This window comes from Myripristis murdjan, chromosome 9 (assembly GCF_902150065.1).
Source record: "Myripristis murdjan chromosome 9, fMyrMur1.1, whole genome shotgun sequence".
Lineage (NCBI taxonomy): Eukaryota > Metazoa > Chordata > Actinopteri > Holocentriformes > Holocentridae > Myripristis > Myripristis murdjan.
This window is the reverse complement of record NC_043988.1, coordinates 3,141,832-3,158,512: the sequence shown is the minus strand read 5'-3', so window position 1 is coordinate 3,158,512 and position 16,681 is coordinate 3,141,832. Positions and strand designations below refer to the sequence as shown.

Sequence of the window (16,681 nt, the reverse complement as noted above, 5' to 3'; positions counted from 1 at the left end):
ACATTTCGCAGTGGATTGTGGGATACATCCAGTGCACTATATAGTGAACATTAATAATCACTAAACATTCGGACACCCCTACAAAATGGCGTAATCACTATATAGTGCACTATATAGCGATTAGGGAGTGATTTCGGACACAGCCCTAGTGATGTGTCGGTTGCAAATGAAGTGGACGACAGGAGCCGGCTCCTGATTGGGAGCCTTTTTTTCCCCCTTCTCTCTCTCATGTGATTAATCAATATATGTGGTGTTGTATGTGGTGTCGTCTCTGTGTCTTATGTGTCTGCGCTAAGCAGAGGGGCGAGGGGGTGCAGTTACACACACAGCACACACAAACAGGAGAACAGGAGGGAGGGAGACGAGAGAGAAAGAGAGCAAGGGGCCACAAGGAGAGACAACATGAATGCACTGGAAAGGTATAGTTAAGAAAATGAGTGACAGCAGGAAAAGGAGTAAAATATGGACCCATTTCAATTTTATTGACAATAGAAAGGCAGAGTGTAGAGTCTGCAAGAAAAAAATCTCTTATGGAGCCGGCTCCACAAACAACCTGCACAGACACATGAGAACTGTGCACCCATCAGGGCACTGGGAATAAAAAACACAAACAAAAAAACGCTTTTTTTTTTATTCATTTTGCAAATAATTTAACATTATTGTTGGTAATAAATTAATTTAAGCAACAAAAAAATCTGAAGAGCCACTTGGGAGCCGAAAGAGACGGCTCTTTTAAGTGAGCTGAGCCAAAAGAGCCGGTTCTCTAAAAAGAGATGGAATTCCCATCACTATTCAGTACTAGCAATAGGGGATGGGGGCGTGATGTCACGGCCAGAGCGCCGCAGGGGCTGATGATATATTGTGCAGCCACTTGTTTGTTGTTGCGCGCAAAGAAGACCGCCGAGAAGACCGCACCCCAAAACAAAACAGTCATGGGAAGAACCTGTTGCGTGATCGGATGTAATGTCCGTTCACACGATCGACGGGGCCAAAAAGTAGACGACTAACTCTCCTTTTATTCTTTTCTGGCCTGGAGACAGAATCAAAGGAGACTTGTGTCCGAAGTAACCAAGCGAAGACGGATGGCCTGGATCTCCGCCGTGAGACGCACGGACATACACTTTGCACACAGCCCAAGATCTCTGAAAGTGTGTTCCAGGCATTTTCATTCGGGTGAGTGTATAAACATCACTTAGCAAATGGTTATTTGTTCTCATTTTGTTCTGTTCCTGAGTGGAGTAGTCATAAGTTCCTCTGCATTTTGTAACTGAGCACTATTCTGTCGGCATTGCGGCAAAGTGGGCTAGCTTAGGAAGGCTAGCTCAAACACAGTGAGCTGAATAGATGTAATCAAAACAAAATACTCTGCTCAGCCACTAAGATATTCCAAAGTGTAACTCAGTCGGAAGTATAGAGCTATTTTTAATCACTGTGAGTGAAACACGAGAAATTCTCCTTATAACACCTGTAAGAGTACTGTTCACCACATCGGCTGAAGTTCAGTTGGATCTGAAGCACCTACTGCCCGCTGTCGACTGCAATACTTTTTTCAACATGGATACTTTTGTCTCCCCAAAAGGTAAACCAGCGTATGAGATGTACAAGGCTCATCCAGACTGGGCTCCAACCCTCCACTTGGGTCACTCTGAGGTCACAGCCACAGCGTTAGACCGACATGCCCACAGACAATAGAGACATCACAGGAGAGAATCCAAGGGAGGAGGCCAAAATGAACAAAACGATGTGACTGGAGATGAGAGAAATGGAGTCAGAGAAGCTGCAGAAGAAGAGCGATATGGGGATGAAGCAGAGGCAGGAGCTGCAGAAGAGGAGGAAAAGAGAGAAAAGACAGAAACAGATGAACCAGCTACTAAGAGACTAAGAGCACAATGCCAGTTCTGTGAACAAAGCAGTGCCGAAATAACCCGTCTTCTGCAGGAAAATATGGAGCTTCGGTCTGAGTTAAACAAGTTGAAGATGGATGAGGAGTTTTTCAAAGATAATGCAGAGAAGGTACGATATTATACAGGATTGCCTTGTTTTGCTATTTTGTTCTCAATGTTTACTGCTGTACAAAAATAATCTCTCAAAAATAAGGGACCAAGTGCATCCATTATTGGTTCAGCACTGGACATGTGTTCTGGTTGCCAAAAAGGGACGATTCTCTATTTAAAGGGATGGTTGGCAACCCTATTTGTGTGTGATTTATAGTCTCTTAGGAGCTGCTCACATTACCAAGTTTGTTCCGCGCCCAAGCACCTTTTCCCCCTAAAATCCAGATTATTTGACTAGTGTGAATGACTAGTGTGCTGCTGCAACCGTATAAACAAAAGTCGGTTTATAATGAAAGTACAGCAGTCTGTGTACGCTGCACACTTGTCAGATCCAGCAGACCTGGTGCCGGCCAGCACCACACGGTGAGCCTGGCCACCCGGTCAGGTCTGGTCTGCCGGATCTGACAGGTGCCGTTCCAGCCCAGGTTGGACCTTTCTGAAGGAGGACAGTATGGATGCCTGACAGAAAATGACACTGAATCCACATTTTTGCCAAGATTTGGGCTTTTAAAGGCAGCGGCCTTAAACTTTTGATCAGCTGATGAACAGCCTATTTCAGTTTAATGGTTGTTTGCAATAAATCGCTTACTCAAATTTTTTTTTGTCTCACTCCCATTTCTTCTTTTCGCATTTTGAAGCTCTACTTAGAACCTTTTTAAGATCCAACAGTGCAAAATGTAAATTCTTGCAATTTCTCAACTGGTCTTAGGATTTTGATCCCGAGTGTATATGTGTGTATATATATCCATTCATACAATATATTTTAAATTGTTTTAACATCTGGAAAAAAAAAAACTCATCATTCCGAAGGTGTGGCGGCTTTTATTTTGCCGTGGCGGTGCGCCACAATCACTTACATGTAGCGGAAACCCTGCAGTTAACAATTCATTAAATTAAGTTATGGTTTTAAAATGGAGTATTTACAAGCTAAAAACAGTAGTAAATGAAGTAAATATTGCGTGGACAAAAGAACAAGACATATGAAGTGAACATATAAATATGAAATTAACTAATAAATGACAATTAAGTAAATATAATTTAAAATGGATTAAATGTGTGAAAACAGTACTTGAAATAAATAGGGGTTTAAGTTGAAAACAGCAAATAAAGTATTTAAATATGGTTTTAAAAAGAAGTAAATTTTAGCTAAAACAGTATATGAAGTTAAGAACTGGGTATATGGGTTAAGAACTGAGTAAGTATGAGGTAAATATAGTTTTAAAACAATAAATATGGTTATAAAACAAATTAAGTAAATGTGGTTTAATAAGGAGTAAGTTAATAGATAAAAACACATTTAAGCCACAAAGAACACATTTTTTTTCATCCCATTCTTGTTTTTGCTTCTGTTTCAAAGATTTGCAGAGTATGAAAAGACGAGAAGGGTCTACACTGATTCTACACAGCCTGCAATTTCACAGTTCATCCAGGCTCGTCCTCTGGAAGCATATTTTGCGAACCATCCAAGACAGAAGGCTATAAACAAATGCCATTCTAACAGACCTCGTCATAGGATGTAGCATGCCTCTTTAAATCACAGAGAATGAGCATTTCCGACACTTCCTGTCTGTGGCTGACTCCAAGTACCTGCCTGTTTGTCGCAGGACAATGACTTTGAACATAGAATCCCTTGTTGCAGAGATTCAAGAGAAAATAAAAGTGCATCTTGCTGGTGCAGACCATTTATCAGTTACAGTTGATATTTGGTCAGACAGGAGAATGAGTGGCTTTCTGGGACTCACTGGCCATGTATTGGCAACATCTGAGGGAGTTCAGCTGAATTCATACTTGCTGGTCTGCAACAGATTCAAAGGAACTCACACAGGAGAACGGATAGCAGAAGCCTTTGATTCCATATGTGACCAATATAACATCAGACAAAAACTTGACTTTGCTGCAAATATGAAGCAAGCATTTACGGTGTGCTTTCCAGAGGAATACAGCCATGAAGGAACTGATGATGACAATCTGGATGATGCAGAGTTGTGGGAAGACCTATCCAGAGATGAATGGGAAACTGTGGACCAGGTGCTTACCAGAGGAAGCTATAAACGTCAGCAATGCTTTGCCCATATGCGGCAGTTAACTGTTGGTAACGGCCTCAAAGATGCAAGGATCATGAACAGCACCATTGCAAAATGCTCCAAACTGAGCTCTCTGCTGCATACATCCAGCACCTTTAAAGATGCTTTTGAAGAGAAGTTTGGGCAGCGTGGGGTCCCTGCTGCAGTGAACACAGTGAACACCCGGCGGAATTCAACTCTCCGTCAAGTCAAAGCAGGGCTCTCATTCAGCCACCAGGAACTGTGCAGTGTTTTTCAGGGCACAGGCCACAATGAGCTGGTCTTTTCAGTTAGGGAGTGGAATCTGATGAAAGAGCTTTGTGATGTCCTACAGCCATTTGCCGAGGCCACCAATCTAACACAGGGTGAGAAGGTTGTGACTGTCAGCTCTGTTCTCCCGTGTGTTATCACTAAATCACCATTTGGAGAAACTGAAACGGCAGGTGCGCTTCATGGGAAGCATGGTGCATAGCCTCCAGAGCTCTCTCAAGAAGAGATTCCGTGGGATCTTTGTGAACGTCAAAATGTCATCAGGAGAAGAACTGCCATTTGCAGACCCACTCTATGTCAGAGCAGCTGTCTTGGACCCAGCATTCTCTAAGATGTGGCTTCACCATGATGTACTTGTCAGTGATGACATGAAGAATGACGTCGCTGACATGGTGAAAGGTCAGTGACTGTATTTAGGAATGTCTTTGCATCATCATGATCAAATTATGTCTAATATGGACATCGAAAGCTTTTGATTCACAAAGCTGTTGTCACAACATAAAACGTGTAGAGCTTTTTATACAACCATGTCAAACTGAACTAAGGTATATAGTAATGGGGGGAAGTTCACTTTCTAACAATTATGGGCTTATTTTCACACCTGTTCACACATATTTTCACCCTTTAAATTAAATTCACTCTTGTTTTTTGTCTTTGTCTTATCAGATCTGATTCCAAGTGAGGTGCCACCTGTCACAACAGTCCAGAGTCCAGAATACCAAGATGAGGAAAAAGAGCCACAAGAGAGCACTGGACTGTTCTCAGAGAACAGAAAGCGTCGCAAACAGGACACAGCAAGTAGTCCAGAAATGCAGTTTAACAACTATCTCAGCCTTTGTTGTGGGCAGGCTTGTCTGTCGTTTTGGGATGCAAACAGGAACATCCTTCCTGCACTTTTTCCTGTTGCAGTGAGAGCACTTTCAGTTCCAGCGTCAAGTCTTTAGCCATGGTGGTGTAATTATGAGGCCACATCATGCACGGCTCATGGACAAGACACTTTCCAACCTCATATTTTGCAAATGCAACAATTTGTAAAAAAAAAAAAAAAAAAAAGAAAAAAAGAGAAAGAAATGACTGAGATATTCTACAGACAGACAGACGTGTAATGTAACATAGTTAAATGTTGTAGCCTGGCTGTCAGGTAATATTTTTTAAAAAAATATTATTTAGAGTGAAGGTTTGTTTATTTAGAGTAAAGGTTTGTTTATTGAAGGTTTGTTTTATTTAGAGTGAAGGTTTGGTGTGTAACACTGTCAGGAAGTATTTAGAGCTCTGATCTCCAACTTGATGTCAAAATGATCACAGAAACACATACCGTAAGTCCCCAATTAATCGGCCGGGCGCTTAATACGCAAAATCAACTTGGACCCCAGGCGTTTAAAAGAACCAGGTGGCTATTCGCTGCAGGCCTTTATTTATTTTTGCACAGACCTGCACCAGGCCATTATTGTGATGACAGCTACTGTCCAACATATTTACAGTCGGTCGATGTAAGATTACGGTACACCCTTTTTTTCTAACGTTAGCTAGCGCTCTTATTTTGACAGAAAACGGAAGTGCCGCACAGTTATTGTGCGGCTAATTGTTTACTTCTGCAAAAATAAGGTGAATAGCCTTATTTTGGGTTTACCTCAATATAATGCAAATAATCACCCCGGCGGTTATTCGGGTGGGCGTTTAATACGCAAAATGGGTGCAGATCCCAGGCGTTTAAAAGAACCAGGCAGCTATTTGCGGCCGAGCGATTAATTGGTGAAATACGGTACATTTTTTAAGCTCTCCATTATTCTATTATTGTTTATTTTTTCTGACTTTTCCTCCGTTTTGGTTTTTGCTGTTTGCTTCAAGGAAGTCATTTTAGGTGACAAATAATAATAAATGATTTTATGAAGTTATTTGTGTTTTGTTTGATTCCATGTATTTACAGGATAACACTACGAACTTGTTCCAGCACTTAAAAAATACCACAAAAACCATATATGACAGTTGTCTGGCCAAAATGCCGAGCACCAGTGCGCCTGGCAAGCCAAATACCTCAAGACAGGGATCACTGACCGAAATGTTTGAAAGTGTTACCCCGTGAAGTAGCAACGGTAGCACGGCATGTTCTGCAGCACAACACCTGCCGCTGCGCAACATCTTTTTTGAAACTAAAATAATTCCACACCACCGACGTGCTGTTCCTCTTTGAGACTAAAGTCTCACTTGTGTCATGCTGCGTTCCAGCGGGGAATTGTACATGTAAATCACGACTTCAAAGTCACGAGTCACGACTTCAAACCGTTCCAGGCATAACCGATAAGAACAACCGTCTCCAGTTGGGCCGCCATTCTTGTGTACAAAACATAAACTGCGTGACGTCGAACGAGGAAGTTGGAGTCTGTTGAGCACAATTGAGTTCACAGGCGTGAATTCACAGGTTTGGCTATAGCCCCGCCCACTTTTAACCGGTAAATCACCAGTTACAGGTGTCCTGGAACGCAGCATCAGTTTCTGACTGCTCCACTGAGCCAGAGGCCGTTGCACAACAGGTGGGCAGGATGAAAAGTTGGTGCGGCTGAGAGCTCCACTCGCTGTAGCTTGCGTCTCGTGACCAACTTATAATTGCGCAAGTTGCAGTTAGGAAATCGCATTGTATCATATCACGATATTATCGCAAATGCAATTAATCGTTCAGCCCTAGTGGAATTAGTCACGCAACATAATGTATAAGACAGTATTTACATTAGACAGCAATAATATTAACAAACATGCTTCATTTAATAAATAAAATCATATATTTGGTCCCTTAACCCCAATGGTGATAAGCCTGTACTTGAATTAAGGCTCTATTTTGAAAAGGAAAACTGAAGAAATTTATAAGAAATGACACTGTTACTTAGAAAACATTAAAGAAATGACATGTGTGAGCCTTCTAAAGAACTTTCTAAAATTCCTTATGTAGTTTAAGATCTATCTTAGAGCTTGAACCTAAATAGAGTGACGGAACTGTGAAGTTACTTGGGTGTTATACAGCTCGAGTCCACATGGTGGTGAAATCTCCTCATTAGCTGCCCTGTGCTCCCCTGGGCTGTTTATCCACAGTACTGGATTTCCATCTCTCCATTCACCTCCCAAAATAAGACTTTTAGCATCTAAACTAGTGTGAGCAAAGCAGATTATTACAGTTAAAAAGTGTGCAGGCCTGCAGGAGAAGGGAAGGGGATGGTCATAAACCAAAACAAGGAATTTAAAATCAAACTCATTTTAAACACGACACAAAAGGGGTTAATAAAGGCAATAAAGGAACAGTTCTTTCACATGACAGGTGAAAAAATGAAAATTCCATTAAGATCTAGTGAAGGGACCTCGTCTCAACTTTGTGACCTGTGACATCTGGCATTTTTTCTTACTGATTAAAAAGTATGGCTCTTCCACCCAAATAAACACATGCCCATATATGCAAACTGGAAGTGGAAGTGGAAGTGGAAATTCCCACTAAATAGAAAGTTCTGCCAAGAATATACAAGATAATGCCTTGCATCATGACATGTCTGAGGTTGCCTCATCTTCTCTCTGGCCTTGCACCTTTAACACACTTAGTCAGTTACCCAAGTGTTGGACTTTCCCTTTCTATTTTCCATCCTGTAGCTCCTTTCAGTTTCACATCCCATTTCCATGAAATCCTCCCTGCCATGGGGAATGTAGAGGCAGAAGGAAGATGTGAGCTGAGTCAGCACATGAATCAGATCAGGCTTCTACAAACCATAATGGTGAAATCTGCTGCACTTCTCCCAAGAGTCTTACTGTGGCTTTACTGTCGAACCACTTCCCCACCACACAAGGTGCTGTTGCAGAGGAGCTGGTGTCTCTGTCCATATTTTTGGACTGTTCTTGCAGAGGATCCTACTTTAAATCAGTTGCATTTCCTTGAGAGGTAGTTCTGAAAGGACACAGACAGTTATATATGAAAGTGAAACTTTGATGAAAAACTAAACTATATGACTTTTCTGTTTAATATTGAGCAGTTTCTTGCTTCATAAAAATAATTCCAATCATAATTACTTTAGTTATAAAGTCTAATAAAAAATACATGAAAAGCTACATGAATCTGATGCAGGTGCAGGGAAAAAGTATCAACTCAGAAACAGAAACAGTACAATATCCAATCACTAGCATGCAACGTGTTTGTTTTTCCTTAATCAATATCTGTTATCACCCTGGGCAAAGGTATCTATGAATCATCCCTCACTTTATACACAGTTGTTCTGAAAATGAAACATTGTTGTGTTTGTAGCAGACTAAAGGGATAGTTCACCCATTTTGAAAAATGTTATACACTATATTACCAAAAGTATTCGCTCACCTGCCTTTACTCATACTATGAACTGAAGTGCCATCCCATTCCTAACCCATAGAGTTCAATATGATGTCGGTCCACCTTTTGCAGCTATTACAGCTTCAACTCTTCTGGGAAGACTGTCCACAAGGTTGAGGAGAGTGTTTATAGGAATTTTTGACCATTCTTCCAAAAGCGCATTGGTGAGGTCACACACTGATGTTGGTCGAGAAGGCCTGGCTCTCAGTCTCCGCTCTAATTCATCCCAAAGGTGTTCTATCGGGTTCAGGTCAGGACTCTGTGCAGGCCAGTCAAGTTCATCCACACCAGACTCTGTCATCCATGTCTTTATGGACCTTGCTTTGTGCACTGGTGCACAGTCATGTTGGAAGAGGAAGGGGCCCGCTCCAAACTGTTCCCACAAGGTTGGGAGCATGGAATTGTCCAAAATGTTTTGGTATCCTGAAGCATTCAAAGTTCCTTTCACTGGAACTAAGGGGCCAAGCCCAGCTCCTGAAAAACAACCCCACACCATAATTCCTCCTCCACCAAATTTCACAGTCAGCACAATGCAGTCTGAAATGTACCGTTCTCCTGGCAACCTCCAAACCCAGACTCGTCCATCAGATTGCCAGATGGAAAAGCGTGATTCATCACTCCAGAGAACGCGTCTCCACTGCTCTAGAGGCCAGTGGCGGCGTGCTTTACACCATTGCATCCGACGCTTTGCATTGCACTTGGTGATGTGTGGCTTGGCTGCAGCTGCTCGGCCATGGAAACCCATTCCATGAAGCTCTCTGCGTACTGTACTTGGGCTAATCTGAAGGTCACATGAAGTTTGTAGCTCTGTAGCAATTGACTGTGCAGAAAGTCGGCGACCTCTTTGCACTATGCGCTTCAGCATCCCCTGACCCCTCTCCGTCACTTTACGTGGCCTACCACTTCGTGGCTGAGTTGCTGTTGTTCCCAAACGCTTCCATTTTGTTATAATAGAGCTGACAGTTGACTGTGGAATATTTAGGAGCGAGGAAATTTCACGACTGGATTTGTTGCACAGGTGGCATCCTATGACAGTTCCACGCTGGAATTCACTGAGCTCCTGAGAGCGGCCCATTCTTTCACAAATGTCTTGTTTCACAGTCTGCATGCCTGAGTGCTTGATTTTATACACCTGTGGCCAGGCCAAGTGATTAGGACACCTGATTCTGATCATTTGAATGGGTGAGCGAATACTTTTGGTAATATAGTGTATTATTTCCCCCACAACCCCCAATAATAATATATCAATATTAATATTAATATTGCTTTCAAAAACGAAAATGCACATAACACTACTGTGTGCACATTGACAGGAGTTTTGCACAAATTACTTTTCATAACTGTGTTTGTCCTGTTATCAGCATTAAGACAGATCCAGTAATGTCTGCATCAACTCTATCATTCTGTGCCAAAAAATAAATAAATAAATAAATAAAAAGCAGTAGCAGCCACAGATGCCCCTTTTCCACTAGTACCTACTCAGCTTGACTCAGCTCGACTCAGCTCGACTCTACTCGGTTTGAGAGCTTTTCCATTAGGTCGTAGTACCTGCTAGCAGGTCCCATTTTAGCACCTACTCAGCCGGGGTTCCAAGCGAGCTGAGTCGAGCTGAAAATGTGACGTTAACGCCGTGCAGGCCACTGATTGGACAGGGAGTGACGAGAGCGACTCCTGCACGAAAACAAAACATTAAAAAAAAAAAAAAAAAAAAAAAAAAAACGGCAACAGCGGCCGTGCGCATTGATCGTCAGTGAAGTTGCCAAAGTCGGAAAGTGGCAAGCAAACCGCGACCGCGGTCAAATAAAGACGTGGAGACTTTTCTGAGCTTTGTGGCGGCCCAAAGAATCCAGAGGGAGCTGGACGGTGCGCCGCCTTGCTATGACGACTCCACCCACGGCGAGGTGCTACTCAACTGTAATGGAAAACCACCTAAACCGCGTCGAGGCGAGTAGAGTCGAGCCGAGTCGAGCTGAGTCGAGCCGAGTAGATACTAATGGAAAAGGGCCAAGAGACAGAAGCAGATTGTCTGAGATCGCTCATTATCTTCAATGAAATAGCTACCTAAGGCTAGCTTGCTAGGCTAATTTTTTTTTAAATAGTTCACAGACAGACAAGATAGTTCTAAGGTCTTATTCCAACAAGAACAGGAACACAATTTTTGCTAAAAGCAATATTCTGAAGTAGGCCGTCCTAAAGAGCTTTGTGTGACTGTGAGGAAGTTCCCCATGTTAAGCAGGGTTTGCTTCCCTTTTTCCAAAATAATTCTTTTTTCACTGGAAGCTTCACCCTACTTCTTGATATTTCATTAAGCCACATCATTTTAACTATTTTTTCAAGTTAACTGGCCAAGGCTGATATGCATTGACCTTTACAAATCATTCCTGTCTTGATAATGAGCTTCAAATCACAGAGGAAACTGCAGCACTGTCGTCAGAGCTGCTGTTTGTTGCTCAGTCACTTTTAACTGCCGCTGAACAGGAAAATGACAACTGCACTGGTTGCAAACCAGCAAAGACACTTGGGTTGCGTTTGGCATTGTTGTGTGTCGGGTGTAAGATAGGGCCCAAGATCTTATTTGTCCCTGGTCTCTGTGGTTTCATTTGGTACAGGCATCACAGAGCAACTAGGTTGGTGAACATGAGAGTTTTGTGTGCAGTTTTCTGTTGTCACCTTACAGGATTTCTGAGTTTTGAAGGCCTAAATCCCTATAATTTCCCTATAGTTTCCATAAAGCAAAACAGGATGCTCACATCAATGTGTAAATCTTGCTCACCTAAGACAACTGAATATTAGTCATTTGAGGAAGCTAAGCAGACAAAAGCAAATCAACTCTCAGTCTTCTTCAGGGTCTGACAAACACATAATTAACTGGAATTATCTACCTGCCATGGGTGAAATGGCACCCGAGGCTGGTATATACTTGTAGGTCTGCTTACTTGCCTTGTTCATGGAAAAAATAATTATTTTGCTTCATTCAAGAACAAAGTGCCTTAGTGTTTTCAGTGGTTGTCTGCATCACTTTAAGATTAATATCAAGCAAGACTTTCAGGATTTCGTTTCTAAATGGACTCTCACTGCCCCACTAAAGAGCACCTGTCATATGAGCCACTAGAGCCATGCAGTTTCTCGCTCTCCCTTTGTAATACATTTTTATTTAGTCTATAGATTTGGTTCTCATCAGTGTAATTTTTTAGGAATTACAGAACATTCTTTGAACGGTGAGGTTTTTTCCTTGAGTGTCACCTTCACTTGTGTTTCTGCTCGGTCTTTGTCTGTCTACCTTTTGTGTTTGTCAAACCACAGGCAGTACTTGGTTGGGCTCTTCTCCTGCAGCAGAAGGGAAGCACTCAGGTTCATTCAGTTAGCTCACGTTTTGACTTCAGTTACCTACAGCTTGTTTCAGCCTAAGACAGAGTCATTCCGGGAAATCCAGTTGAGCCTTCTGGTGTAAAGAGGAAGGAGGAGAGTGAAAGCACTCTGTTTGGACAGCAGCCAGCATGTGTGTGTGGGGGCGTTTGTCAGTGTATAAAAGAGAGAACAAACTCAGTGCAGAGCATTGCTACCCCAGCGGCTCAGACTGAACACTGAAGACACAGCAGAGTCCCAGGCAGCATCAGTCCACAGCCGGCACAATGAAGTCAGCACTCATCGCCCTCCTGGCCTGCCTGCTTGTCCTCTGTGTACAAGGTAAGGAGGCGTGTGTGATACCTGGGTGTGATATCAGTCCACATGCTGCTAAAACACTTGTGTTTTGTCCTTTGTGCTCCTCAGTTTTATCTCTCCATTCACTTCCATAGCAGAACAGCTCCCTAAATTACACCTTTAGTGCATAAATGAGTGTCCAGGGAACTAGACAACCCAACACGCTGCCAAAGTTCAATTCTGTGTGTCACATCAAACTCACTCGTCTTTCCTGCCATGTATCTGGTCCAAGTTGCCCTGAGGGTGCTGTGTTGTGAAATACCTTCCAATGCTGTGACTGTACAGATGACTAACAAGCTGACTTAGTGTGTGTGTGCTTTGTGTTCTGTGCAGACTGCAGTTTTAGATCTTCCTCCAGAGCAGCTCTGTAGAACTAAAACAGTGAATTCTCCTGTCAAATGCTCCGTTCTGACTTCATAACTTTCCCTAACAATCATCTGTCCTTATTCCACACAGGGCAAAGGCAACCTAAAACTAAATGCAAATGTCTGGATGGTGCCATCAATCATATCAACCCAAAACTCATCACGGATTGTCAGGGATACGACTCAAGTCCTTTCTGTCCAAAGGCGGAGCTTATGTGAGTAAATTAGCCAAACTCAGTGAAAACTGTTGACATGTCATTGTCATTCTTTTCTCGGGCTGCGCTCTGTCCTCTGGCTCTAACACTGTTCTTCTCTGCTTCTCCAGTGTTGTGACAAAGGATACCAAGAAATGTGTGAATCCAGAGTCCCCATTTGGCAAGCGGATCTTTCAGAGATGTAAGGACAGGTAAGAGGAGCCTGGCTGTGCTGCCACTGCAGATGACAGATGACACATTGACCTGAAAGCTGACAGTCTCTAAGACAACATGTGTTTTATTGCATCTCCATTGCTTTGAGGTAACAGTGCATTTGCATCTCTTGTTTCAGGGTCAATGGTGTGAGCCCCAACACTCCCAGCCAGCCAGCAGCAGTGACCGTGACCTCATCAGCCGCCCCCACAACATCTAAGCTGTAGCTCTGTGGGAGAACAATCACCTCAGCCTTTGCACTGAAGACGGGATTACGCCACTGAAGGACTTTTCATCAGGAGAAGCAACATTTCCAAAGTCTTGTAGCAAGTGGATTACACTGTCCACAACATTTTCCATGGCCAGTTTGGTTCTCTTCACTGAAAAATTCCATGTACATATCTAGTAAATAATTTGTATATTTGTATATTTATATAATCTGTGAAGTGTTGGTCTGACTTTTTTTTATCTGACGAGTTTCCTATTTTCTAAACAATAAAACATACTTGTTTGTACCTTTGGGTGCATGGTTTTTTCCTGGCTGTCTGATCCATTCATACAAAGACAGAGATGCACCGTTCGCTCCATCCTCACCAACAAAGATGTTGTAGAATGTTCCTGTTTGTCCAAAATTGGTGTCTGTTCTGACACTGGTGGGAAATATTCATGCACGAAGGGGCCAATCCAAAATTCAGAATGGAATACAAGTGTCTTTAAACATAAATAAGCAAGTGCTGAATACACAGAAAACTGCAGTGAACAACAATAGCTGAACCTCTTCACCACTTCCACCACAGGATACTTCAAAAAAACAACACACACATTTATGCTGCATTTCAGAGATGTCACAGTTCAAATATTGGCCTCCTTCCTATTTGACAACATGCAAACAGGATCCTTCAAGTCTGAATTCCAAGTGGGAAACTTGAAACTTGGGCAAGATTCATCAACCTTGAGTTTGACACCCAGTGATCATGTCATGTCAACATGGTAGCTTCATTCACTGTCAATTTGTTCTCCAAGTGACCTTACATCGTCATTTCCATTTTGAATTGTTTGATGACTACAAGTAATTAAAAGGCCTGCAGTTGACAGGCTACAAATGAAGGGAAGCGAGGAGACATGTATACGCTCACTTCCCTTTGAATGTGGAAGTAAGCTGGCAACAGCGTTCTGAATTAGCTTAAGAATAAAGTGCATTACAATAGTCTAGATATAGAATAGATAAAAGCATAGCTGACTTTCTCAAAATCTGTAAATAAAAGAGATGATTTGATCTTGGTAATTTGTCTTAGCTCAGTGGTACTGCAGAGACCAGGAGGGGAAGTCACACTGATTTCTGACTTGGATTCATTCAGCGGAAGAATTTTTAATTACATCATCACTTAATATCAGACAGGCATGACATAACAGAGGGGAAATCAGAAGCCCCATGTCATCTGCATAACAGTAAGATTCAGTTTTGTATCTGCAGGTGATTTGCTCCAATGAGAGTATAGCACCCCCCTATGCTTTTTATCAGTTACTTTAACTCACCTTTACCAAGAATGATGGGGTGTTTGGGTTCATTGTCAGGTAGAAACCACAAAGGTTTATCTATGTTGAGTGAGGTAAAAGTACTCTGACTGCACTCTAATTACTAGAAAAAATAACACTTAACAGTAGATATGTACTTTAACCACTGTTTTAAATAACTGACCGCAGATGTTTTTAAATGAAAGGGAACAACAGTTTACTCTTTGTTTGTTTTTCTAATAACATAAATAAAATATACTCTCACTTGAAAATGAAATAAAAAAAATATTACTTAGACCCTTTAAAATATACAAATGATAGACTCTCAAAAATAAACGAAAATACTGCAAAAATGAGCAAATTTATCAGTTTCTTTCCCCAGAAAAATGTACAAATTATATATATACAGTACAGGCCAAAAGTTTGGACAATTCAATGCAATCATTCAATGCGTTTTCTTTATTTTCATGACTATTTACATTGTAGATTCTCACTGAAGGAATCAAAACTATGAATGAACACGTGGAGTTATGTACTTAACAAAAAAGGTGAAATAACTGAAAACATGTTTTATATTCTAGTTTCTTCAAAATAGTCCCCCTTTGCTCTGATTACTGCTTTGCACACTCTTGGCATTCTCTCGATGAGCTTCAAGAGGTAGTCACCTGAAATGGTTTTCACTTCACAGGTGTGCCTTATCAGGGTTAATTAGTGGAATTTCTTGCTTTATCAATGGGGTTGGGACCATCAGTTGTGTTGTGCAGAAGTCAGGTTACTACACAGCCGACAGCCCTATTGGACAACTGTTAAAATTCATATTATGCAAGAACCAATCAGCTAACTAAAGAAAAACGAGTGGCCATCATTACTTTAAGAAATGAGGGTCAGTCAGTCCGGAAAATTGCAAAAACTTTAAATGTGTCCCCAAGTGGAGTCGCAAAAACCATCAAGCGCTACAACGAAACTGGCACACATGAGGACCGACCCAGGAAAGGAAGAGCAAGAGTCACCTCTGCTTCTGAGGACAAGTTCATCCGAGTCACCAGCCTCAGAAATCGCAAGTTAACAGCAGCTCAGATCAGAGACCAGATAAATGCCACACAGAGTTCTAGCAGCAGACCCATCTCTAGAACAACTGTTAAGAGGAGACTGCGCCAATCAGGCCTTCATGGTCAAATAGCTGCTAGGAAACCACTGCTAAGGACAGGCAACAAGCAGAAGAGATTTGTTTGGGCCAAGAAACACAAGGAATGGACATTAGACCAGTGGAAATCTGTGCTTTGGTCTGATGAGTCCAAATTTGAGATCTTTGGTTCCAACCGCCGTGTCTTTGTGAGACGCAGATAAGGTGAACGGATGGATTCCACATGCCTGGTTCCCACTGTGAAGCATGGAGGAGGAGGTGTGATGGTGTGGGGGTGTTTTGCTGGTGACACTGTTGGGGATTCATTCAAAATTGAAGGCACACTGAACCAGCATGGCTACCACAGCATCCTGCAGCGACATGCCATCCCATCCGGTTTGCGTTTAGTTTGACAATGATTTATTTTTCAACAGGACAGTGACCCTAAGCACACCTCCAGGCTGTGTAAGGGCTATCTGACCAAGAAGGAGAGTGATGGAGTGCTGCGGCAGATGACCTGGCCTTCACAGTCACCGGACCTAAACCCAATCGAGATGGTTTGGGGTGAGCTGGACTGCAGAGTGAAGGCAAAGGGGCCAACAAGCGCTAAACACCTCTGGGAACTCCTTCAAGACTGTTGGAAAACCATTTCAGGTGAGTACCTCTTGAAGCTCATCGAGAGAATGCCAAGAGTGTGCAAAGCAGTAATCAGAGCAAAGGGTGGCTATTTTGAAGAAACTAGAATATAAAACATGTTTTCAGTTATTTCACCTTTTTTTGTTAAGTACATAACTCCACGTGTTCATTCATGGTTTTGATTCCTTC

General features: G+C 42.2%; 1 protein-coding gene across 1 annotated transcript; it reads left to right on the top strand.

Moving 5' to 3' along the window:
- The first annotated feature begins 12,330 nt into the window (after positions 1 to 12,330).
- On the top strand, positions 12,331 to 13,596 carry LOC115365710 (C-X-C motif chemokine 6-like). The gene is made up of 4 exons (XM_030060836.1): positions 12,331 to 12,431; positions 12,903 to 13,026; positions 13,137 to 13,217; positions 13,358 to 13,596. Exons 1-4 carry the CDS (start codon positions 12,377 to 12,379, stop codon positions 13,443 to 13,445), a joined length of 348 nt encoding a protein of 115 aa, XP_029916696.1. The 5' UTR covers positions 12,331 to 12,376; the 3' UTR covers positions 13,446 to 13,596.
- Positions 13,597 to 16,681: the final 3,085 nt, after the last annotated feature.

Bases quoted from the DNA above. Each gene is read 5' to 3' on its own strand.
- LOC115365710 (XM_030060836.1), top strand. From the start codon at position 12,377: ATGAAGTCAGCACTCATCGCCCTCCTGGCCTGCCTGCTTGTCCTCTGT. The intron at 12,432-12,902 runs GTAAGGAGGCGT...TATTCCACACAG, and splicing joins GCTTGTCCTCTGTGTACAAG to GGCAAAGGCAACCTAAAACT. The intron at 13,218-13,357 runs GTAAGAGGAGCC...CTCTTGTTTCAG, and splicing joins TTTCAGAGATGTAAGGACAG to GGTCAATGGTGTGAGCCCCA.